Source organism: Erithacus rubecula (assembly GCF_903797595.1).
Source record: "Erithacus rubecula genome assembly, chromosome: 9".
Taxonomy (NCBI): Eukaryota; Metazoa; Chordata; class Aves; order Passeriformes; family Muscicapidae; genus Erithacus; species Erithacus rubecula.
In genome coordinates, this window is record NC_136660.1 from 15,525,130 (window position 1) to 15,550,306 (window position 25,177).

General features: G+C 41.7%; 1 protein-coding gene across 45 annotated transcripts in view; it reads left to right on the top strand.

Moving 5' to 3' along the window:
* Nucleotides 1–25,177, top strand: part of LOC306805227 (sorbin and SH3 domain-containing protein 1-like) — a 121,880-nt gene that overhangs the window by 40,355 nt on the left and 56,348 nt on the right. For 25 of the 45 annotated variants that reach the window (XM_079312744.1, XM_079312747.1, XM_079312756.1 and 22 more), the window contains exons 1-7: nt 7,316–7,466; nt 16,004–16,059; nt 16,895–16,954; nt 18,915–19,010; nt 21,880–21,999; nt 23,489–23,515; nt 23,686–23,801. In XM_079312744.1, coding sequence (XP_079168870.1) covers nt 7,435–7,466; nt 16,004–16,059; nt 16,895–16,954; nt 18,915–19,010; nt 21,880–21,999; nt 23,489–23,515; nt 23,686–23,801 — 507 coding nt within the window. In that variant the 5' untranslated portion in view covers nt 7,316–7,434. Of the gene's footprint in view, nt 1–7,315; nt 7,467–16,003; nt 16,060–16,894; nt 16,955–17,156; nt 17,257–18,914; nt 19,011–21,879; nt 22,000–23,488; nt 23,516–23,685; nt 23,802–25,177 lie in introns of those variants that run through there. The other 20 variants (XM_079312763.1, XM_079312774.1, XM_079312780.1 and 17 more) reach the window with 8 other exon arrangements.

The following is a 25,177-nucleotide window of genomic DNA, read 5'->3' on the forward strand; positions in this document are numbered from 1 at the left end:
TTTGGGGATACACAACTCTTCAGGGAGGCTGCATCAGCCTCTTGCATGTTGAATATGCAGAGGCTGTTGTTAGCTGATAGTGCTGTCTTTTATGAATTACTTTTTTCTGAGGAATTAAAGTTCAAGCTGTTGGAGAGGCAGCTGGAGAAACTTTTGGGATGTATCAAGCCAAATTTTATGTAGTTCTCCTACTACTGCCTTATGAGCAAAATCACATTGACCCCACTGTTGAACTGGCACAATGGGCTGTTTTACACCCAGCCTGAACATGAGCCTGTACTTTGGCTGCAAAAGAGATGGAAGCTCCTTCCCCTCAGTTTGACTGCTTTAGAAGGAAGAGAATGTGATAATTGGTTCTCTTCCAGGCAGAAATACGCAGACAGACATTGATCTGGAAAAAGATCATCTCTGAGAAGCCTTGATTCTCAGAGACATGCCTGGGAGTCACTGTGCCTCATGCTTCTGCTATGGCTGATCTGTGTCATCAGCCAAGTGATGACATCTGCATTTCTTTCTTCCCTTATTCATGATGCCTGCCAGTCCTACTGGCTCTCATGTGACATCAAGGCATAACACATCTGTTCTTCAGGGAGTTCATAGCATTGAGTTCCAGGGCCTGAGTAGCCCATATGGAGTTTGAAGGAGAACAACTTACTCTTCAGACCCTATTCAATCTTAGATGGAGCCCTAAATGGCCCTTTTTACATTACCTTTTTTTATATGAGAGAAAAATGCATACTACATCAATGCAGTGTTCATTGGTCTGCAGTGCAAAACAGTTCCAGACCTGTCAAGATGGACCAAATGCACAGAGGGGAAGGAAAATAGCCAGTGCACCAGGAAACAAAGTTAGCCTGTGGATATATATTGATTGAATCATTTGTTGTCATAGGTGAGGGAGTTAAAGCGTGGAAAATGCTACAGTAGGTCCAAGGCTCAATAACTGTGAAAAAGTGCCCTTAGTGTACACACAGAGAGTGGGTTGGAGAGTTGCTATAAAGATATTTTTACTAATGGCAGTAAGTAATGGCCAGATTTCCCAGAACCTGTTAGTCAATAACTGCTGCCTTACTCAGTTCTGCAGTTTGTTGCTTCTGGGGAATGCTGAATATTATTCAGACAAGCTGCTATAAGGTGTAACAAGTTTTCTTTCACAACTTTCCCTTGGGTCAGAGCAGAATGTCTCCTAGAGGAAGGTGTTGCCCAGAATGTAATTTTGGTTCCAGCTGGTTGGTCACACCACCTCCACACTGGCTCTGCCCATCAGAGACTGTAATAGAGGTTTAATGATGCAGCACTGTGCCAGAAACCAGAGCAGTAACAGTGAGTTTAAAGAAATCAAGAAAACGGAGTTTTCATTTTTTCCATTGAATTTTTGGGAACAGATGGAGCATCGATGAGGCAGAGATTCTGGAAGGGTCTGTGTTTCAAACATTTTCCTTAATGTCTTCCCAATCTGCTTGTACATTCATAGCTCCTGTCTGTTTGGCACAGGGCAGTTAGTTTAGGATGTGAAAATTTCAACACCCCCGGACTTTCCAGAGGTGGATGTTCCCCAAGGCCTGCTTAGCTGTGTTTTTTGGGCTTGGAACTTTTGATGCAAAGGGCCGTGGGAGCTGCTCATGGCCTGATGGGCAATGTCTTTGTTTACTTCATTCCAAGTCACTGAAGTGAAGGATCTGGTCTTTCTGGACAGAGACAATGACCCTGGAGCATCTTAACTGAGCACTGTACTGATCCTATTAGGATCAGTCTTGCCTCTTCTAAATGGCCAGTGTGTTTTCTTTGGCGTTTTGTTTTCCAAGTTTTTTTTTGTTTTAAAATCTGGTTAGAGGCCAAGAAGAATCTAATCAGAGCCCAGCAGTGCACTGAGCAGAAGTCATTATCATTACTTAGTCATCCAGTTGCTGTTTCTTTGCTGTGACAAGAAATGTTTGTGTGTTTGGGAGTGGAGGGATGAGGGAAGATCAGCTTTTCTCTTCTTCCCTTTGGAGAGGTTCAATCACATTTCCTCTCCATACACATGTACCAAAGTGTTGCCCTTTGAAAACTTAAGGCTTTCAAAACTCCGTGACAGTCCCAGTTTATTGGAGAGAAATAAAAAAGAAGGGGGAATTTAAACCATCATTAACTCCTAAAGGAAATGACTTTCGGCTGTGAACTGTGAAATATGATTACTCTCTCATTAGCTTTCATAGTTACAAATGTAACTGGTTAATAATTCCAGCCAGCTGGCCAAGTTAGAATCCAAATTTCTCCTCAGCCTGGTGTTTTGGGCTGTATTTCTGCTTATTAATGACACACACAGCAAATACGTTGGACAGAGCTGCTGGGACTTCATTTCTGTGAATGCCCAGGCTTGTCTACTGGAAGACATGTTGCTTCTTTTGGCTCTGTAGTTCTGTGTTCCTGGAAAACAGAAGATCAGCTGCAGGTAGCCTGATTTGATATTCATTTATCTTTAGCACTTAGGGTGCAGGAAAAAGCATTACAAGAAAATACTGAGATGGAGAGAGAGCTATTTGAACTTTCTTTTCTGCTTCTACAAGTTCTCTTCTTTGCTGCAATCCTGTGTCTCCTATTTACTCTTAGCAACTTAGCAAATCACTGTTATTGGAAGAGGCAGTAAACTCAGGTGCTGGCACAGAGATTATGCTAATATCTGAGTATTTTGTGTCTAAAAAAAAAAAGAGAGAATTTTGCAAAAATCAGCTTCCTTCTGTGTCATATAGGAGGTGCTTTTTCTCCTGAGAGTACCTTAAGGTTAATTTAATCTCTACAGCACAAAGTTTAAGAGCAGTGCTAAACAGCTGGTGCCTTTACAGAAGCTTTTAATATTGATTGGGGTGTATTCTGTTACCTTCACGGTCAGTAAGCACGGCTCGGGCATAAACTAAACTTATGAAGTGCCTTTATCCTTTTGTAGGAGAGGAACACAAGCCTGGGTTCTCCTGCCACAAGCAATCCAATGATCATTGAGTATAATCCTTGTATCTCACATCCCAATTTGGCACATATGCCACAAATCCCAGCCTGTGGAGTTTTGCTTCCATTTTGCTGAGTGTATGTGGCAGCACTGGGTACAAAGGACTGGACATGCTTGTGTGTAGGTGAGGATGCATGCTTTATCAATTGCACTCTGTAACTGCCATTCATTTCCTAGGACTTTCCTTAGAGTAAACATGGCTGAGCCCCAAATTTTTCCCCTATAGCGTTAGAGTTAGCAGGTTCGGAATTCCACAAAATTGCTTGGATCAGCGTCAGCAACTATTCTAGGTAGAGAGGCAAGGCTGTACTTTCTTTTATGCATGGGAGTTAAAATAGGTCAGCAGATCACTAGGAGCTGGGAAAAAAGTGCTGCTCAGGTGCCTGCTGAACAGCTGATCACTCCCAGCTTGTGCTGGTGTAAGAGAGTCTGTCCAGCTCCCGTGGAGTTCTGCAGTCAGAAGATGATAGCAGCAGATGCCATGCCTTTCACTGAAGTCTGCCTTAAGATGCTGTAGATCCTGAGTACAGGTAAACTGTGATCCTACCAGGTGGTATTTCATTCTGTTTTAGATAAGGGATCACTAGTCTCCAGTACAGCTCTTATTTTCAGCAGCCAGAAGGGGTACTAAGACAGTCCTTCAGTCTTCAGCAAGAAGACAAATTCTGCATTTGCTTTTCTCAGCCATTTGAGAAAATTCTTGAGCACTTTGTCTTTTGTTCTCTGCTCATCTCTCTCTATACTTAGCAGGTTATGTGCTCTCACTGGATTAATACATATCTTCTTGTTACAAGGATCTCTGGCTGGCCTTTAACTTCTGTCCTGAAGACTTGCTCCTACTGACAGATTAAGTTCCTACCTAGAGCTTTTAAAAGACCTGTATACATCTTTCCAAGGAGTTTGTTCAGTCTCTGGTGACAGTCTAAACCCCTCATGCCATGCAGACTCAGCTGAAGTGCTTCCCAAGTCCTTGTGCAGTTGGAAGAAGCAGCCTGGCAGATTGTAGGGATTGTTGCTGACAGTATTCCATTCTGCAGTGGTGCTGCTTCCCTTGGATTTCAGCTGGGTAGGACTGAGCTGCAGAATTCAGGCTCAGGTCAGAGGAATCCATGTGTTGGGAGCTTTGGGCCAAGGTAGGGCTCATCTTTTGTAGCAGGGAGGATGCTGTAATACTCTCCTAACCAGAACCTGGGTGGCTGTTTTGTAACAAAGCAGGGCGAGGATGTTGGGTGAATGAGTTTGTGCTCATTGACAGTACTGGGTGGAACTCTGGCAGCAACGTGTTATTTTGGCTGAGTTTTGTTTTGCAATTCAAACCCTGGAGCTGAACTAAAAGCACTAGCATGATGCAAGTGTGCTTGCCTTCCTCCTCCATCTGCAGAATGAAGTAACTTCAATCACTTTTGTTTAGCATTTCCCAGAGCTCTCAAAAGTGCCTCATTTTCTAAACTGCATGTCACAGCACTTCCACCTTTTTCTGGGAGCTGGAAAAGCCTAGTCCCATAGCATATTGGGGTGGAATAAAAGAACTAGTGTAGCTGTGTGATATTGATCAAAATTTGTTAAAAAAATGTATGGATTGTGCAACAAAACTTTCCAGGGTACCTTGTGGTAAAATTCCTCTGTCCAGCGGCTACTACAGCAGAATATCCTAGAACCAGTGTCTGCCTCTGTTATGCAAAGGCTTGATGTGTTGAGAAAATTAATTTGTTCCTCTTTGCTATTTCCTTTAGCCACCATGGCGAAGTTATCTTTCACAAAGACATGGTATTATGGGGAAAAACACAGCAGAGATTGTGTAGCAGCAGATGCCAGGAAAATTGCAGAGCACAATATATTAGTACAGTGGGTTGATTGTAAAACATCAACACTTCACAAAACTTTTTATCCTGCACTCAAGATTGACTTTAGAAACAACCAAGCTCTGTGGCCCTGTAGCCAGTCAAAGCTTGCTGCTCTTCACCCAGGTGGAATTCTGTGAAAATTCCATTTTCCAGTCAAGTGGTGGTCTGTAACAGAAACTCCTCACTCCTTGCCGAGCTGTTTGAACATCGTCTAAGCTGGTTTCTGCAAAGACCAGGAATGTTTCAAACCCCATCTTGATCTGACCATCATTTGGATCTGAGTCAGCTTCTGGATCCTTCCTTACTTTGCCTCTCCTTAGTAGATGCTATGCTTTCATTCACTAGCTGTTGTTTTTACAGTATGTTTTTTTTTAATCACAGTCATTTTTGTTACCTGAAGACAAACTATTAGGGGCTTGTTTATAAACCCCTGCTACACAGTAAATAGGGCTTCCAGCTGACCTGCTCTCATGTGGTCCAGGTTCTACAGCAGACTTGAAGGAGGTCAAGGAGGATGTCTTTGGGTTGTGAGGGGTATCTCCTGTTGCATACAGTGTAAACTGTGTTTCATGTTGTGTAAATAAGTATATTTCAAATAATTTGACTTGATAATGACTGCACAGCTTACTTTGGACAATGTAGGGTTTTTTGTTGACTTTTCTGGTTTGTTTTTGAGAGCTACACAGGGTTAGGTTTTTTTGTTCGGTCGATTGGTTTGCATTTTTTTTGTAAAGAGGAGAGTAGCATCTGACCACTCAAAACATACATATTATTTTCCATTACCCTTTAGTCTGACTATTGACATGTTTGAAATGACCCCCTTCCTCCTCCACCCAAACCAAACACCCCTCAAATGTAAAGGGACTATATTCTAAACCTAGAACCAGGCCTGAGTTTTGCTAATAGTGTCTAGTATCTGCTGTGGTAGATGAAATGAAAAGCTCAGGTACAAGCTCCCCAAGACTAGCCTTTGGGATGTGGTAGTAAATATGGGCTCCAGAGCCCTTTGTTTACTCTATTAGAACTATCAGTGCCTTGTTCACACTAAGGTTTGGATTGGTCTTAAATGAAGTAAAATAGAACACCATTTCCCAGCCCTTTTTGGCCCCTTAGACAATATACCAAGCCAGAGTTGTGCCTATTTTGGTTTACAATGAAATGCTTCATTTGGTGGGAGGTAGGTATTGGGATGATAAAGGATGTTGTGGTGAGGGAAAAGGTGAGCTTGTGCTGCTGGCTAAACCTGAGTCAGCATTTGACAGAGCATCAGTATGGGTTGATGTGTGTAGGTATTTGGAGACCTTTGGTCTGTGTCCTTTACTAACATTTTACTGAAAGAATCAGTAGTGTAAGCTTTGACCTACAAAGTCAACTTTGCTCTATGCCCTTCTGCAATCAGCAACTCTTGCCATCTGTGTTGCTTTTTAGGTCTCATTTGAATGCTGAGGCTCGTCTTGTGATAATTTTCAGTACATTTTATCAGTCTGTGAGTTTGGCAGCAGATCAATGCCCATACGTGTGTATTTGAGGAATCAAAATCCAGAGACAGGCTGCAAATAGAGACACAGTGGAGTGTCAGTCATAAAAGCCAGTGCTGGCAACAAAGGCTAGTGCCAAGATGCTTAGGGGCCTCCTTCAAATGATTTCCAGTATTAAATTACCACTTGGTCTTGCAGGAGCCAGCCTCCAAGGTCTGATTTGAGGAAGTCTTTGTCCCTGTTGTTTGTGTTGTAGACATTGTTTGTGTTGTAGACACTGGCTGTGGAAGGAAGTGCTGCAGTTTGCCTTCCACACCAGTGGGCTGCCCAGGCCTGGGGATGTGTGAGTACACCCTTGCTCTCCTAGAAGCTGGCATCACCTCCACTCCAGGGCAAGTTTTATGTTGCCAAGCCACACTGTTGTGGGGACACACTCCATTATAGTACAGCTGATGGCTCAGAAGTTCTTTGGTGCCTGTTACAATGCTCATGGAGTGGGCATATAATACATAACAGCCATACAAGCAGTTAGTTTGCCCTTGTGTCATGTCACATATTTATGCTACAAATCTCAGCTGCCAAGAGCAGAAGCTTTAGCTGCTCCTTCAGCTCCTAGCCATTGAAATAGGATCTGCCATGTCTAGTGCTAATGAAAATCTTTCCTTGGCAAGTGGATGCTGCCTGATTTAAAAAACCAGAAAAGTGCTTTTTCGAGTACTTTCACTGTAATTTAAGATCCCTTCAAGGTCTTTCTCTTCCCAAATGCATGTCATACCAATTCTACCCTGGAGTGTCACCTCCAACCTTTTTCTTTTTCCCTTCCCCAGCTCCAGAGCTGCAGGAAGAGACCGTGTCCTTCGTGATGACAGTGGCAGGGGAGTGACAGGCAGGCTGGGTGGGGGTGGCTGTTGGTGAGCAAGCCTAGTGACAGGATGGGTGACTAAGAACCAGCTGGCTAATTAAAGCACAGCAGTAGGAGGAGCAAAGTATTTAAGGGTGCCAGAGAGAAAGAGAGATGCCTTCACTAATTTCTTACACTTCAGCAGCCAAGTGACTGGGCAATGCAGTGAAAGGTTTTCTTAACTCTTTCATGCCTCTTATGAAGTGAAATCAAGAGATTAAGAGAATGGCTCCATTGACAGAAAAGTCTGAATCGAGGTAAGGACACCAGTATGGTTTTTAGTCACATCTACCTCTGCTAGATCTGCTGTGAGCTGAACTCCCAGGACTTTGTATGGCATATGCTAATACTCACTGAGTGGGTAGGTCTGGTGGGCAGTGCACACTGATTTTCAGAATGCTGCTTTCATTTGCATAGGTATTTCCAGTTGCTGATTAAAAAGAGGCAATGTCAGGGTAGTCATTACATGGGTTTGTGTTCTCACTAAGGGAAAGGGGCATGTCCTAGTCTATTTATCCCAGTGACTGAATCTTTCTCCTAATTATTTTTATGGGAAGGAGAGATCGAAAGCAGTTCCTGAATGCAGATTCTGAGACAGTTACTTAGAGGAAAGTGAAGAGAATGGAGAGTTCTCAGTAATATATTAATTTGTCACCTGAGGCTGGAGGAGTCAGAAGAAAGTAAAGATGACAACTGGCTTCTGCAATGTAACTGATATTTTTGGAGACACTTGGAATGTCAGCCTGTTGCTTCACCCATCAGTTTGGTTTTCTGTGTGTGTTTTCAGTAGCGAGTAGAGAAGCAGTCACTGTGTCCTTCTAGCATGTAGGTGACTCTAGAGGCAGCACAATCCATCAGGACTAGCAAGCCAGCACTCCTGCCTGAATTCCCTGACAGGCACAAGTTTGCTGCCTGGCCTTGGATGTGTGACAGTGGCCAGCTTTCTGAGCTTTGCTGAGACCATTGTGTCTGATATCCAGGCAGATGAGTTAGTCCCCTGGCAGTTTTGCTAGCATAGCAGTGCTTCCAGATTGGAAAAGAAAATGACCCTGTCTCATTTCAAATTGCTTCCAACTAGGCTTGTCAGGGATGTGTTGGCAGTTTTGTATGCCTGGCTCCCTGTGTGCTTTGGTTAGACTTAGCTCTGTGTGGCTCTCTGGAGGTTGTTGCAGTTGTGTGTAAATGAGACTAACTCTCAAACTGATAGTTCTTATTTTGAAACTATGAAAAGCAAGTGTGACTGATACCTAGGGCCTTGTTACTCTATGCAAGATCAGTATTGGGTGTTGCATAGGATAGAGGCCCACATCTTCCATCTTGCTGTAAAATATCACCTTTGTGTCTTGACAAGTATTAGCTATTGCTTAGGGAGTGTTTGTACAAAGCCTCAGAACAGCTAAGGCTAGAAAAGGTTGTAATTAAAAATTAGCATTTGGTGTGGTTGCCACAGTGAGCTCATTCAGGCCTGCACAATTCCTCTGCCTTTCACAGTTGGGAATCCCAGGATGTGTCTGGAGTAGTATAAGGCAGTCTGTAGCATTAAAGTTTCTGGTTTATATGTCAAAGGTGCATCAGTCTTCTCTCTACCCTCATCTTTGTGAAGTGTTTGTAAACTGGATTTGAACTTTGAGACCCTAGTCATTCACTAATTAGTATGTCTCCCTAATGCAACTTCCTCTTATTTACTACTTTACTGTTTGAGAGTGTGTGATAGAGGTGAAGACAGCCTTTGTAGTCTTTGTTACACAAAATCATGCAGGAGAAGCTGCTGGATGTTGTTTAGATGATCTAATTGATTTGTATTTATAGAATACCATTCACTGTAGTAAATGCAATGTGGTGTTTGTGTCCCTCAATCCTGCAGTCAGCTGAATGGATTCATTGTTATACATAATTAGGGCTTCTGGAATTTGGGTCTGTTTATTTACAGCAATTGTTCTGCTGAAGCACAAGTGGCCTCATATCAGAGATCTACAGAGAGTTAGGTGCAGTACCCAGAGCTGCCCAGCTGCACAGCTCTTGAAAGTAGTCTCACAACAGCTTGAACTCCATGAATCCTCCATTTCTTCCAGCTGAAGTATAAAACCAGCATCCTCTTGGCTAGGTGCGGTCATTGCAGATTGAAAGATTTTCCTTTTGCAGCAAAGGTAAATCGGGTGTCATGGAGAGAATTACCCTTACACGTAAAAAAATTCCAATTTCAGTAGTTGTGTGATCCTTGTGCCAGTTCCTGTATGAATCTCAGTTAAGTGTCCTGAAGAGTTCCAGGTTGTGGTATGCTGCCAGGTTGTTTACAGCCTTCCTGGAGCTGGCAGCCTGAGAGCTGTGCCGAGTGAACTTCCTTTTATAGGATGTATATTGGCTTGTTTGTAAAGTGCTTCCATCCATGAGATGTGAGCGTACATACTGCAGAGAAATCTGAACAGAAATCTCAACTTCTGCTGCTATCAACTGCTGTGCGTTGTGTCTTCTGCTAAGATGGAGATAAGATTTTATTTAAAATATCCTGGAAATTTTTGGTTTTCTTTCTGAAGTTTCAGAAATGTTCATGTGAGTTTCTTGGGCATATGGGTGTGGCAGAAAGGCATTTGTTTCTTCAGCTGACACCCAGGATATATGGGCCAGGACTACTGTCACCATATCACAGCCCTCTAATACTAAAGACAGAGGGCAGTCAGGACAGACTCAGGAGGGAGTCAAAGCCCAGTTAGAATGTATTTAGAGTCTATTGTCAGGAGAATGAATGTTTTTGACTGTAAGGCAGGGATGTGAGCAGTTATTTATCCAGAGGGAACTGGTGGTAAAACTGCATGTTGAGTGTGCTGTGAGCCAAACAACCTTCTGTACAGCTGTTTTTCAGGCCCTGAGTCTGTAGCAGAGCAGGAGGTTGATGGCTCAAGCAGGAGCCACCTTTCATCCACACAGCCTTCCAGGTAAAAGTCAGTGCTGTTTAATGAAGGTTTAGTGGCTAGTATGAAATTATTGCAGTCTATTTCTTTGCAGGGGGGTTCCTGTAGACATAAAATCACTATCTGAATGAGTACTAATAATGGAATTCATTTTTGTATAAAGGTCAGAGTTAGAATGGACAAAAAGAGATGATTTACCTTTACTGCCTTGCTATTCAGCTGTAGGCTTTGCTTGCTGGATTTGTGAAGTTAAGTGGAGTTTAGACTTTGGCATGCTGACTTTTTAAAGTCTTTCACAATTTGCCAGATTTGCCAGATGGGTGACAGCATGCTGGCTGGTTTCTTTGGGAATGCTTGTTTACAGGCTTGCAAAAGGAAGATTCAGAGATGCAATAGCTTTCTAAACATGCATGGATGTGGTGAGTGCAAGGAGGAAGACCTTCTTAAACAGAAGAATTGTGTTGGTGCAAAACAATTTAGCTGTAATTGCTCATGAATTTGATTTAGATCTCAGATGAGAAACAGCATTCATGCCATATGAGGAATGAGTTCTGGAGCAGGCTTCCAGGAAGAGCAGAGGAGGTGGGAAACTTTAGCAGTTTTAAGCTGGAATGTGAAGAGTTCTTGCACAGGGTTGTATGACACAGTTGCCTGCAATAGCATGGGAGTAGGCTGGATGACCCAGGAGATTCTTTTCTGCCCCCTGTTCCACAAGTAGTGACCTTGAACTGAGTTAACTCAGGTTGCAGTAAACTTTGTTTACTCTGAAGTTGATGACTGTAGGATGACTTAGTTCAAAAGCATCTCTGAATTCTTAAAGCTGTATCTCCTAGTTTCCTATTTAACTTTTATTATTAAGAGAGGCACATTCCTCATATATTGCACAAAAACTGGCACCTGTGCCCCAGATAACCTAACTTAATTTTGCTCATTTAGAAGGCAATGGACACATGCTATATTTAAAGTAAGAAAAGGAAGCAATATTGCATTTGAAATGTGCTGTGTTTGTTTTTTGTAACAGCTGTAAGTTCCATTATTTATAAGAACACCTTATCCAAGCTGGTGTGTAATGATACCATTTGTTTCATTTAGTGAGCTTTCAGTGCTTTCTCTCTGCTGTCTTAACACTTGCTGAAGTGTGTATGGAAGCTGTTGTCTTGTACAGAATTGGTGTGATTATTCTATGTGCACTGCTTGCTTACTCATAGTCTTTTCATGACTTTTGTTCTTAGGAGCATAATGTCATCTGAAGGAATGACAGGATGTTCTTTAACCCTTAAAATAAAAATGACAGACAATGTATTTCAGTATTCCAGAATAAAAGAATAATGATAGTTGAAGAGAGAGCTGATTGCCTGGGTTAACCTGAGCTGCCTGCTCTATAAGATTTTTTTTTTTCTTGTTGCATTTTATGTGATGCAAGGTGAGAAGTGCACAGGAGATGTGTTTTCTAGCAAGTTCCTTTAAACAGAGGGAGCTGCTGGTAGGAGTCACTGACTGCAGTGCAACTCTTTGTCCACTTTCCAGATTTGGGACTCCATGTTGTTGGCATGGTTTGTTGGAGAGGAGCATTTGGGTCAGGGACACTGATGGTATTGTGAGAAAGGGTCTGAGCCAGGGGGAAACAAATGAGTGCTCTCAGTGATGTGTAAGACCTGACCAGGTGAACAGTAAGTTTTGTGATTGCTAATCATCCTTTCAATCTGAAAGCTTACAGTTTTTCTGACAGCTTCAACTTCTACTTTATGCTAATATAAACAAAAAATTGAGTTTTCATTTAAATTCAGCCACAAAACATTTAAAGCTCTTGTATTTAGACAGAAAACTTGGAAAATGTGAAAAACATGAAACTGAGAAAAAATAAAGGAGTGTACATCTCAGGAATATAAGGGACCAGCACAAGAATTTGTGAATGTTCATCTCATGTCTAGCAATTGTTTTAAAATCCTGTGTGAGTCACTGGAGCTCTCAGTACGAACAAGGGAAGAAAGGAAGTTACTTTTCCCCACACTCACATTAGACCACCAAAAATAACCGCTGCCTGCGACTCTTAGCTGAGATACCAGTGACTTAAGAGCATGTGTCCTTGCTTAGAACTATTAATGAGCTGTTTGTTACTCCTGCCTTTGTAGGGGGAGTATTCAAACCTTTGGAGCATGTGAGATAATCCAGACAGGCTGTACAGAAGTGGTTGCCACTTATCTGCATTCCTCCTAAATAGGCTTCTGAACGCAGTGCTCCCTTTTCCACACCAAGTAGGGAAGGGACTGCAGCCTTGGAGAAATATGCTAGGGGGGAAAGGGAGGAAGGGAAAGTTAAACATCTGTCTAGAGGTAGAACTGAACTGACAAGGAGTTGGTGGATGTTGCATATGGACATTGGCTTGTTCAGGGTTACAACTGCTGGCTTATGCCCTGAGGAATTAATTACTTTTCATTGTGCTTTTCATGTGTGCAGCTTTGAAGCCTTTGTTGCTACATCTGTCACATTTCAGGAAAGGCACTGATTTCAGTCTGGCCAGGACACACTGGTTAGCTGGCTGGAGCAGGGAGCTGGAAGGAGACACGTGGGTGTTTTGCTTTGGAGTACTTTTTCTCGTATTTTTCTTTTTTTGTTTGCCTGATCTGGCAGTAGGGAGTTCTCTGTTTTTAACACTGGCATGAGGGACCTCATTCTTGGTTCTCTTTGAAATGCTCCCTTCTGAAGTGCTGCTGTGCATACTGTGTGTTTCTACAAAAATGGCTTGGCCATGTCTGCAGAAAGTTCTTGAGGGCAACTGGGAGCAGTGAATGGTTCCAGACCCACCTGTTTCCTGTCTGCCCAAGCTGGCAGGGACAAATCTGCCTGAGGATGCACCATCTGAATGTCTGTAGCACACAGGCTCACAGCATGTGCCTTCCCAGCTGTTACAGCCAATACTTGGCTGTACTGTCCATCTGATCCCAAGAGCAGCCTTAGGACTGAGACAGGCCTAATAGGACTTCAGTATGTGGTTTGGGTCAAGGATATGGAAGACAGAATAACTCTGTAGCCCTGATGTAATAAGGTGCCAAGGCATGTTCACAACTCCAAGCATGCACCATAATTTTGGCAATCTAAACAGGGGTTGTTTCTACTTACATGCAGCAGATCTGTGTGCAGATTCTCAGTTGATCAAGATCAGCTTTTAAATGGAGTTTCTGGAGTTAGACCAACACAGGGACTCAGGGTTGGTTGCTCTCACCCTGAGCATGCTGAATCCATTCTGTGCATGGGAACTTGCACTAAGCATGTGTTTGAGTGCTTGAAGGAAGCTGATTAGTTTCACAGTAAGTGAACACTGGATGCTTGTTATTTTAATTGAATTCCATAATTGCTAGTAAGTGTGAGAATATGTGGAAAAGTAATTTTTCCAGATCCAATCTAGATCTAATGAGTTTGTGTACATCTTCCATTTAATTTTAGCAATCTTCTTTAATTATCACTTTACTTTTATCCTTAAATCACTTGTTTGTAAAAAGTAATTTAATCTATTAATGCTAAATAATTATACTTCTTTTTGGTGTGAATTCTTTCCTAAATGCTTTTCTTAACACAGTGAAGGTCAGTGCTTCACATTGTAAGCTATGTCAAGACTTCAATTAAAAAAGACATTACTGAAGTCAGAATTTTATGGTAGTTGTGATGCCACTGTTACCAAACAAATGAGACTTTTTAAAAGTCATCACATCAGATACTGGGAGGGGAAGTGTTGCTCTGGCATTGCAGTAGCAGTGGACCCTGCCTTTGCCCAGACATTACAGCCAGTAAATCCTCTTTCCTCTCCTGAAAAGGTAATATATGAATTATTTTTTCACATTCCTTTTTAATCTTGTATACCAAAGGAAAGCACTGCAACCTCTTGGGGATGGTTGGAATGGAAGAAATTCTGTGTTGACTTGCATGAAACCCATGGGGAGAGCCAGTGCTGAGTTAAAACATCTGGGTATCAGTGACCTCCTCAGCTTCAGAGGGAGGTTGATCCTAAAGCTGAGTTGAGATTTACTCCAGTATTGCCCCTTCTTGTGGTTTTCTCCTGACCCTGGGGAAGGACTGATATTTATCCCAGTGAGTTTAATATGTAATATTTTTCTATGTGTAGAAGAGCGTGATACTGCCACAAATCTCCTTAAGCTGAATAACTAATTTTAGGCTGCTTCTTTTTGATTTGCTTGAACTAAGGCATCTTTCTGGAATGGAAATGTATGGAGATCAGAAGGACCATTATTATTAAGTATGTTCATCTACATTTTCAGGCTGTGTCAGCCATTATTGTTTCAGGACTCGCTTCTAATATGAAATGGTAGAAACAAAGAAATGGACAGGCAAAATCAGGCAGCCAGCCTATCAAGTTGGATTCAGTTTTTGTTGTTGACTGATTTTATACTGCACCCCTCACTTTACATTGGATTTTCCTGGGATCAGCTTGCTGCTAGGCTGAATCCTGCTGAGCTTTCACGAACCCACAGTGTGTATCTTATGTGGATATTTTAGTGAAGGAAACATTTAAACAATTAAGTGTTGGCAGCTGTTCTTAGGGTGGCTTGCTGGGGAACCCAGATATTGTCTCATTTTATAGACTCATCTGTTATTATACTTGCTTGCTGGGTTTTCTTTCCTTTTGGGTGTCTGTTGAACATGCTCATTATATTCTGACTGGCATGGAGCAAATGGTGATTAAGAAAGGAGATGCTTGAGGCAGGAGAACACATTCAATTCCCTGAAGGGAGTTTTTACCTCTTTCAGTGTTCCACTGCTGCCTCCAGTTCATGTAAAAGAAAAAGTATTTCCAACTTTATTGTCTAGTTCCTTGTTTCCCCAAGCAATTTTTCCTATACTTCTCAGATTGGGGTTCTTGGTTTTGCATGATTTTCTGATTTCAGATGCATGTTTCTGTTTATGTCATGAAAGCCATTAATTAATCATCTGAAGCTACACTTGATCTCATTTTCATTGGGGCTAACTTTTTGATAGGGGGAGAGGTGGAGATTGGAACACAAAATTAAAGACTTTTAATTTAGCCTAGGACCTTTAGAGACTTGAGAGATCTTGTCACACACGCCCCTTTTTTTGTAGAACTGCTCTTTGGCTATTCAAACCAACATGAGATTGAAACCTGTGTCAAGTCCCCACAGGAGTGAGGACAGATAGGCCTCACAATTGTCCTCCACAGACTGGCATCAGCATGAAAATTTACTTTTTCTTCTGATCTCCACCTGGTATTTTTTCTCTTGGGCTGGCAATTTCACTGCCTTTGGTACCAGGAGAATTAAAGCTTCCACCTTTCAGGTTTCACCTACTGGAGTCTGGTCCTGAAAATATAAGCAGCATTGCACAGCTGGAAGTGATTGCTGCAGAAGTTATAACATGTATTTTAACAAGTGCAACTCTTCTGTGTTGTTACATCTTTCAAAGGAGAGACTAGCTTTGATATGAGCAGCAGATTGCCTTGAAATAGAGGAAAGCTCTAATTTGAGAGCTTTAGTTTAAAGCTTTTAGTGTCACTTTGATTTTTGAAAAATCTCTTAAAAGGTGGTACACATTTTACATATTAGAAATTAGTCAGACTTGCACTTTGCCCTTTACAGACTCTTAGACTTAAATTACTATCTTTCAATTTCATATGAAGATTAGACTTAAAGTCTGGAAGCAGTGCTTATATTTTGTAGAAATAATCTTTAATTTCTGATAATTATCAGCAAAAATATATATCTGGTGCTTAATATGAATCCACTTTGCATTTGAAAGTAAATTTTTTTTTACTTTACTTCACCTTGACTCTTGTGGTGAATGTTCAGTATTGTGTCCAGTGCTGTCTGGGCAGATGTGACACATAATGTAATCATTCTGCCTTTCACTTTAAACAGACATAAACAAAATCCAGAAGTGAAAAAGGCAAGTCCCTCTGCCACAATGAGCTCTGGTAAGTCTGTGTTACTTTCTTCTTGCACTCATTGGCTTTCCTTTTTATTACTACTAATATTCCTGTCTGTTTCTGATGCAATCATTCACTGTTCATTGTTTGAATTTTGGCCAAAAAAGTAGCTAGAAGCTTCTTGAACTGGATGTAGGCCCTTTTAGCTTATTTCAGTGTGGAACATACAATTCAAAATTACTGATAACCTTGAAAAAATATCTGAATTTGATATATTTTAGTAGAGATGAAAACATAATTTGACACTTGGATAGGGAAAATTAGCTGTTTAAAGAAAATCAAGGGACCAGGAAATGGGAGCTGGTTGGGAAGAGGAAAACTTCTGGGCTTGTCTGGGTAACAGGCTAAATCAGAGTGAAAAATAAAGCAGATGCCAGACTTGAAGTGCCATATGTAAGATCTGTAGAATGATATTCCCACTTAATTTTAGCATCTTAGCAAGTCTCAACGGGGGTATCATGTCCTGGTTTTGGCACAACATTTTGAAAAAAATGTGAGCTATTTGAAGAGAGTCCAGAAAAACATGACCTGGGAATTCAGTGTAAGCACTGATAAGTTTACAAGCTGGGAAGCACTGGAACAGGTTGCATTAGGGTGGTGCTGGAAATAAGAACTCGTTAGGCAAACATTTGTCAGGAGTGACAGGTAGATTTGTTTCATTCATGGTTCAGAAATAGGGCTTTAGATGACCCTTGGAGTTTCCTTCTAGCACTCTCTCCTGTGTTTCCCTGAATTTACAAGAGCCAGTTTTATTCATGTCGCTGAAGACCTTGTAGACTTGCAAAAATCTTTATTGCAAACCACTTCTGCATTTGTCTTTCAGAACATGAAGAAATTGCAAAAACGGTTGTCAATGGGCTGAGCAGCAATGGACAAGAAAAAGGTGGGTTAAAATCTCCAGAGACACCTCCAGAGCTCCTCCTGCATGTCAGCTGGTGATGTGCTTGATTTTCCCAGAAATTCATTACAGTGGGGGCTTCCAAATTTAGTTCACTTGGCGACTGACACAAGAAAAGCCTTGTACTGCACCATGCTAGTAGCAGCAGCATTTCTTAGCTCAACAAGTGTTCTTTGTCTCTTTAAAGTGGCAGGCTGGACTTGCCTCTTTGTGTATTTGTAGTGCTGTTTTGAGGAAAGCTGTACACTGCTTGTGGTACTCATGAGCACCGGCGAGTCGGTATCTTAGTGAGTTGAGACAGCATGGGTTTGTGGTGCCTGTGTGTGAACTGTGTTAACATCAGAGGTGCAGGTTTGAGTCTGGGCTTAAAGGGCAGGAACCAACCATTTAAGTGATGAAAAAAAATCTAAACAAACCAGTTTTCATGTTAACATCAGCAGGTATGCTTTATAGCTTTCAGTGTTGTAGAATGGCCATGTCTGTTGTGGCAGGGCGGAAGTATGTGGGTATGGGTTGATTTTTCTGTCAGTTTAATTTCCTTTCTTTTCCTTTGATGCCTTTTTCTAGTGGTTAGTATTTTGACTGCATTGTGGATGGATGAATTCAGTCTGTTTCAAAGCAGAACAGAATCGGATTGTTTCATAAGCCACAGGCTGTTTGATTTGGGATCTGTTGTATTCATAAGGTCTCTGTTCAGGAAGAAGTATGGAAAACAGGGTTTGATTTGGGTTCCTCTTTCTTAAAAAAAAAAATTAAACAATCCTATCAAATTAAAAACTAATGATTTTTTAATGAGTTTTGAAAAAAATCTGTCAAGGCTCTTTGGCCAGGCTTTTGTTCACTCCTTTTCTAGGTAGTGAAATCTGTGCTTTCCAGTTTTGCTGGGTATCAGAAAGATCTGCCACAAGAGGGGGTGTGCACACCACCCTGATGTCAGTGTCACCCTCAAGCTGGCCCAGTGCTCAGTGTTAGTCTGTAAAGTGTCAGAAATGTGGTTCCTCTTACTCCTGATTTTACAGGCATGAGAGAGATGGCATGGAATGTGATGAGACATCTATAATTTTCCAGCTAATACATACAGGAAACAGGTTTTATAGAAGAAAATCCTGGCTCTGCAGAAATCAAGAACACTATTCAAATTATGCTGGTAGGGTCATGATATACAAGGTGTTTATCTTGGCAGCTCCTGTTGAGCTTCACCTCTGAATAGTTCTGCCTTTTTCACAGTGACCCCACTTTGTACCTGTTGATTTGAGCAGTTTTGTAACAATTGCTAGAGTTTTGTGTAGTGCTATATATGGCTTTCCCCAGTGTTCCCACATATAGTATAGTTAGTGTGCTAGCTGATAAAGTGAGGTAGAAATCTCTTCCTGTTTATACAGATGGATTTTTTGTTCTGAAATAGCTATATGGATGCTACCCTTTAGCATGAGACCTTTTTCAAGATTATTTCACTACCTTCTATTGTTGAACTTGTAAAAAATGAGCCATGAAATTCAGAATTCATGTAATGTAACTGATTTAATGTTTTTCTCTCAACCTTTCAGTACTTGATTTTTTCCATTTTGTTTTTACTGAACCATATTAATGTTTCACTTAACATTTTTATTTTTGCATGTAGTGTACCTCAGTTAAATTATTACACTAAATTTTTTGATGGCTTCTAAAAACTAATGCTTCCAGATTCTTTTTTGCCTGCAGCATAGTGGCAGTCAGCATTAGTCCATTCAGTAATCAGTTCTGTATGCTGCATAAAACAGACATATCCTGAATTAGGGCAAATGAAGGGATATTTTTAACAGTTGCATCATTGCTCTCTAGACTGCTTTTGTATTTTAAATTTCCTGCTATTGTGTCTCCAAGTACGTTAGAAAATTTTGTGGCATGCTTCCCAAACTCTGTTCTTTCCTTTTTGGATGTGCCATTTACACTTTTGTGTTTGCAGCTGTTGACGTCCCTTTATGTACACGTTCTATTTCTGCCGTTAAAATAATCCCTGTGAAGAAAGTGAACAGTTCTCCTCACCTAGTGCTGCCTACAGGTATCTTCTTCTTTCCTCCCCTGCCATGCCTTAGTTAGCCATCATTGTTTCTCTTGTCTCTCTGTCATTGTCTCTGCTTCACCCATGTGCTTTGGCTAATTCTCAGCTTCATGCTCCTCTCACTCCTCCCAGAGCTGCAGATTTCTTTGGTAGGTAATGCAGTTAGCTCTTGATGGCACAATACAGAGTTCTCAATTACACTGCTCTTCTGCAGACATGATTGTGTCTGCTTGAATCTGGGAACATTGTAAGCTCTTCTACTAATACTCGATTATGAAAAATATTGTTCTTATTATTATTATAGACTCATTTTGAACCAAACTCCTGAAGTACCAAAGAATGTTTCCTGCATATCTTTGGTCTTTATGAAAATAAATGGTTCAAGCATAGTTCAACATTGGTGGTATGGTTTTGTTTTTCTGGACATGCACTGAATTTAATCCACATGTGAATAAGTAAGGATGTGATACTGTCTGTCACCCTCTTCCCCAGTGCATGCTTCCCCACTAGAAGTACAAGATTATGCTTGTACTTCACTGGGTTTGGACAGTCAGACTAGTGTAGGTGATACTGCTTGTCTTTCCTAATCTGTCACACATGTGCTTTTTTGGACTAGTACAGTGCTAATGTCCTGTTTATTACTAGCTGCTGGATTTCTATCCTGAGAGATTCAGATTCTTGTTTTCTATCATTTGTGAGGGAATTCATCATTCTAGACATTTGTTTTCATCTCCCAAGGTGAGATAGTTTGGCAAGATTTTATTTTCAAATATTTTCAAAGCATTTTAATTTTTTTTTTTAGTTCAGTGCATTTTTTTTCCTGACTCTTACTATTTCGGTTTGGTATGCAGGTTTAATCTGTTGTGTGGAAAATTAAAAAAAAAAAGCATTGATTCCCAAATTTGATTTTCCTCCAATATGATGAAGAAATTGTTTTGACATGTCATAGATGTTGAGCTCTGTTTCCATTTCTCTCCAGTGCCTGTAAGTGTAGGCATAGGGTTGTAGGAGGACAGCCACCCTGCACTCTTTGTGGATGCTGATATGAGGCCCAATGATTCCCAGCATCACGTCCATGCTTTACAGTTACTGCACTCTTAAAACTGGAGTCTCTGAGCTTAAATCTTTCATCTGTGGTTTGAAAGTGACTCCATAGAGTCTTTGGGCTCTGTTCTGTGCTGCGTGGATGGGAATGATAGCCAGGATTGCACTCTTGGGAAAAAGGAATCCTGACCCTACCTGAATCATGCAAAAATCAGTCAGAGAAGTCAGCTTCTGTTTCACCAGGAGTGTGGGTGACCTGAAGCTGTGATCAGCTGTGGTATATTTAAGGATGAAACAGCTTTTGATATGTCTGGGTGGATAGTCTTTCCCCTCACAGAGGCTGCCTCAGTTAGCTAAGGCTGAACTATAGAAAAGTATCCTCTGATTTCTTACTTAATCCATCCTTTTTATAGTTCTAAGTGTGGATCTGAAACCATGCTTTTTGTGAAATCCCTGAAGCATTGGTAACCCATGTAAGGGCTCCCTCCAACAGTGGAGATTCCAGCACAGAAGGCTTTCAGTGAGAGCCAGGAGTTAGGCATTCATTGAGTTTCTCCTCTTACTGCTGCTTTCTGTCTGGCATCTTGATGTTTCCCCATATTGTGGCCCCACTGGCTGTGGTTTGCATGGTTTGCAACCTTAGCCAAAGTGTTACCATGGTCTGTAGGCATTGTACTGGTGTGAATTTGGTGAGGCATTACCTTGCTGAAGTCAGCCAAGGAATACTGATCTGCACTACTGTGTTGTCTGGACAATAAGCAACAGCCTTTGCCTCCTCTGTCCTGTCTGAAGGCATCATTTTTGTTGTAACAGCACTTCCTGGAGTCACATCCTTCCCCATGCAGAGATAGTGTGATCCACGACCTGTAAAAATAAAAATTATTATATTGTCACTTGTGTAATGCAGCATGCACTCAGTACCTCTTCATTCTCCCTGTACCATGGTAGGGCTGGTACTTCTGTGTAGGTAAGTGAGGTCTGATGGCAGCTGCAGGGTCACTAATAGTGCAGGAGAAGAGGAGGTCCGTGCAAGTAGCCTAGAGAAACAAGACACTTTTCAGACTTTTATTTCCAGAGGTATCTTAAAGGCACCAACTCTCCAGAAAGATTTTAAGTAGGGGGAGAAAGAGATGTAGCTTTGAAGTACTGGTTTGCTATTACTTAATAGGATGACAGGAGGAGAAAACCCATATCATGGACTGAAATACACAAAGGTAAGCCTGCACAGAAGCTGTGCTGAACTGTGGCTCAGCAAGGATGCTGGGTTGATCTGAATAGGCATGTGTTTAATCTCCTCTTACTTTCTGGGGTTTGGTTCCTGTGTCAGAAGGTGAACCACTGCAATGAAATGGGGAGATGGCAGGGAGGTGGCTAGAGTGCCTTGCCTTTAGATCATATTCAGCGTAGTTACAAGATTTTATCTTCCAGTGGTCAATACTTCCTCTTTCAGTCCTTCTCAAAAGGCATTTTTAAGCTTTGACAAACAAAGTGTGTGCCTTGCTAGCACAGTATCTCTGTACAAAGTAGAATAAATAAAGCAAATAGACCTGTGACCTTTGGCTCAAAAACTCTTTTTTCCCCCTTCCTTTCTTAGCCCTGTTGCACCGACTCAGAACTTAACTGCTACATTCATCAATTACATGAATATAAAATTGCTTTGATTTCTCAGTGCTTTACAGAGCTAATCTTCATCTGCACAAACATTACTAGATTGATTCACCTGGAGCCAACCATGCTAAAATTACTCTAGAGCTCCAGTGGATCCTGGTAGCTTTGCATCATCCCTTTCTATGTTTTTTTTTCTGTGCATGTGCATTTCCTGTAGAAATGGATCCCACAAAGGTCTGCAGTGGAAAAGGAGCTGTAACCCTCCGGGCAACTCCATCCTCTGAAGGGAGTCGGAATATCACTTCACCATGTCCTCAGGATGCTGAGCAACCTGAAAGTAAGTGGTGGAAGGTTAACTGAAATCTCTTACTCACAGTAACCTCAAGACCAGTCAGTCCACAGTCTTGGGCTTACTTTCTGATTTAAAGCTGAGAATTGCATAGCATGGTTGGAAACCTCTTGCAAGGACCAGACCAATAGAGAGACTGACTCCTAGTGCAGGTTTCATGACCACTCAGTCATTGACTAAAGTTTGTCAGGAGCACAAAAAAACTCTCAGGTCTTTTCTTCCTTCCCCTCCCAGCCCTAGCACCCCCAGGGGCAGGCTGTGTCACCTCCTTTTATGCCAGGCATGAGGTGGAACAGAAAGAATCTGAGTGGTGCTGCTGCCACTGCAGCGTTCAGCTGGGTTGTCAGGGAAGCGGGATAGCGTCCCCCCAGACAGACAGCATAGCCACAGAGCTCTGCCCCCTTTCAATAGCAGACGTGTAATTACTTAATTGTGGGAGACAGGCAAAGCATAACAAACCTGGCCAGTGTCGTGGGTCTGGCAAAGAGGATGAACTCCCAAAGGCAAGATGCTTTTAAAGGGGAGGAGGTAAAACGTGCTCTTGAAAGCAAAGTATGCCTCGTTTCTGACTGTATTGTTGGAGAAAGGGCAGTTCCATTAATTCTAGCCCTAATGTGTCACTTTCTGCTCTGTCTTCTCCTGTTCTGCTCCACCCGTGACCTGCCCTCTTTTTATGCTTGCCTTTCCCTGTTTCTTCACTCCTACCCCCTGCTGTTGCCTCTCTCCTTTCTGTTGATGGCTTCATAAATTTCCAGCAGCTTGAATGGCAATGGGCCCATTACTATGGAAATCAGTTCATTAGTACTTCTTTTGCTTATTCTCTCAGTTGCTTTATGAAATGTACTTTGGAGCTGGGAGAGCTTCATGCATATAACTTAAACAGCAAAATGGGTACAGAATGGGGAGGAGCCCAGTTGGAAGTGGGTAAATAGGTGATGAGACCACTGCATGTAGCTGCAGGGACTGGGTTGTAAAATAATATATTATAACTCCCTTCATGCACTTAGTCTGCAAAACGTGATCTATTTGTTGGTAATCCTTTATGTCAACCACATATAGTGATATTGTTAAGGATAGATATGTCTTCATAATCTGAATACAGGGTCCCTACATTGCCACTAATTTGTGGTGTCTGGATGTCAAGCTGCAGCTTTAGAAAGTAGCTAGCTGGGCAGCCTTTTTGCCTCTGAAATAAGAATGTCAATGAACAATTGTTTCTTCATTGCTCTGAATGAATTGCCTTGTGTTTACAAAGGTCAGAAACAAGGAGGACATCATGTTTAGGGCTGGTCTCTATGGTAATTACGCAGCCCTGTCAGAAAGCATTTTATGTGTGAAATGAAGTAGCTTGACTCTTAAACTTCGATTGGTACATGTTTTCTGGAAATGTAATGGTTTATTTTTTTCCCCTTTCTTTTCCTCTGTGCCTATCCTCCACCCCCACCTCCTCTGTCCCTCCTTCCTGTGAAACACTTAGGTCTGGAGCCAGAAAACTCAGAAACAGGTATAAACATTGGCTGCTTCTGTTGTTACTTCCATTGCTTTATTGGAATTATTTCTTGTTGCCTGGGGGAAAAAGAAGAAAGAGGGGGGAAAGGAAGAAAAGAGTCCCCTCCTTTCACTTATCCTGCAACTGGAGGGAATCTGTGATGTGAGTTTTCTTTCCCCTCGCAGATGACTGGAGGTCGTCGTCTAACACCGATGCCAATGGGGATGCCCAGCCATCTTCTCTGGCTGCCAAGGGCTATAGGAGTGTGCGTCCGAACCTTTCTTCAGACAGCAAGCCACAGGTAAGCCTTTCTTCTCTCACCCTGAGGGTGATCATCTGGGTTCAAGCACTGGATTCGTGATCAGGAGTCCTGGGTTGAGCTCCAAACTTGGCTGCAGATGGGTAAGTTGTTGTGCCTCAGCTTTTTCTACCTTTAAAATGGGGGCAACACCAATGTCAGCAAAGTGTTGTGGAGCTCATGCATTCAGACACACCACAGTGTTTCCTGCGTGGATGAAGGAGGACAGCAACACTATTTGCAACAAAAAAAGGTGAAGTAATCATCTGTAATTATTTTGTGTTTTATAATGGTTTATTCCTAGAAATTGCAGCAGGCTGAAATTAGAGTTGCACCCTGCATTAAAAATAAAATATTGGGGAAATGCCTTTCAATTTTAACCCTGTTACTGATAGAAGCCAGCAAGGGAAGGATTATTTGTACCTGAAGGTAAATTGTTGAAGTCAGTCTGCTAAGAGAAGTGCAATGTCATCCTTTTTTTTTTTTTTTTGGGTGCTCAGTCTGCCTGGTAAGGAGACTCTTCAGTAGAAACAGAATTCTTGTGTGAAACAGAGTCCCTTTAAAGTCTAGTTCCCTATCAGTGTGACTGCTCCCATCATAAGAGTCCCTTTAGCAACACTACCTAGGTGAAAGTGGAAGAAGGAACAGCTCCAATGAAGGTGTGGGAAGGAGCAGCACCCTAAAGAGAGACCCATTTCTGCTCAATACTTAGAGCTGTCTTGTTGTCCTTTCCTGATCTTAGTGGTGAACAGAGAGAGCACTAGTGCACGTAATACTTGTTACAGAAGTCTCAAGAACTACTGTTCAAACTGAGCTAAAATAGAAGAAATTCCAAAAGGAATGAACTGTTCAGAGACAGAAGCCCTTTAGAACATCACTAACCTAACCCACTTCTCCACTCCCTGTGTTTCAGGGAAGGGTGAGAGAGGCAGCATGAGAACAGATTTTGGAACAGCAGATGTAATTTTATGAAACTTTCTGCATCTATATCCATGTAACAAGAATAGGTACTTGTCATATGTGGATGACTTTTAAAGGATGTCTCTTTCCAGATTTGAATGTTGCAAGCTGTTAAGACATCTTCAGTCTCTAGTTTTGACATTTTTAGCAGTGGTTTAGGCAGTCTTTGCCCATAAATATATGACAACAGGGTGTTTGTAAAACCTGCTTTCACAGTCTCCAAAGGGTTAATTTATAAAAATCTGGGGAGCTGCTGCTTTTCTTTCCAGTCGATCATAATTTTCAGCTACTGGAAAAACTATAAATAAAGTGAAACCTTTGTATTGTTATTTTATCTCAAAAAAGGTTGGCTTTCAGAAAAAATTCACTGTAATTGGAGTTGCAGTAGGCAGATGATTTGGAGTTAGCAAGCTATAGGC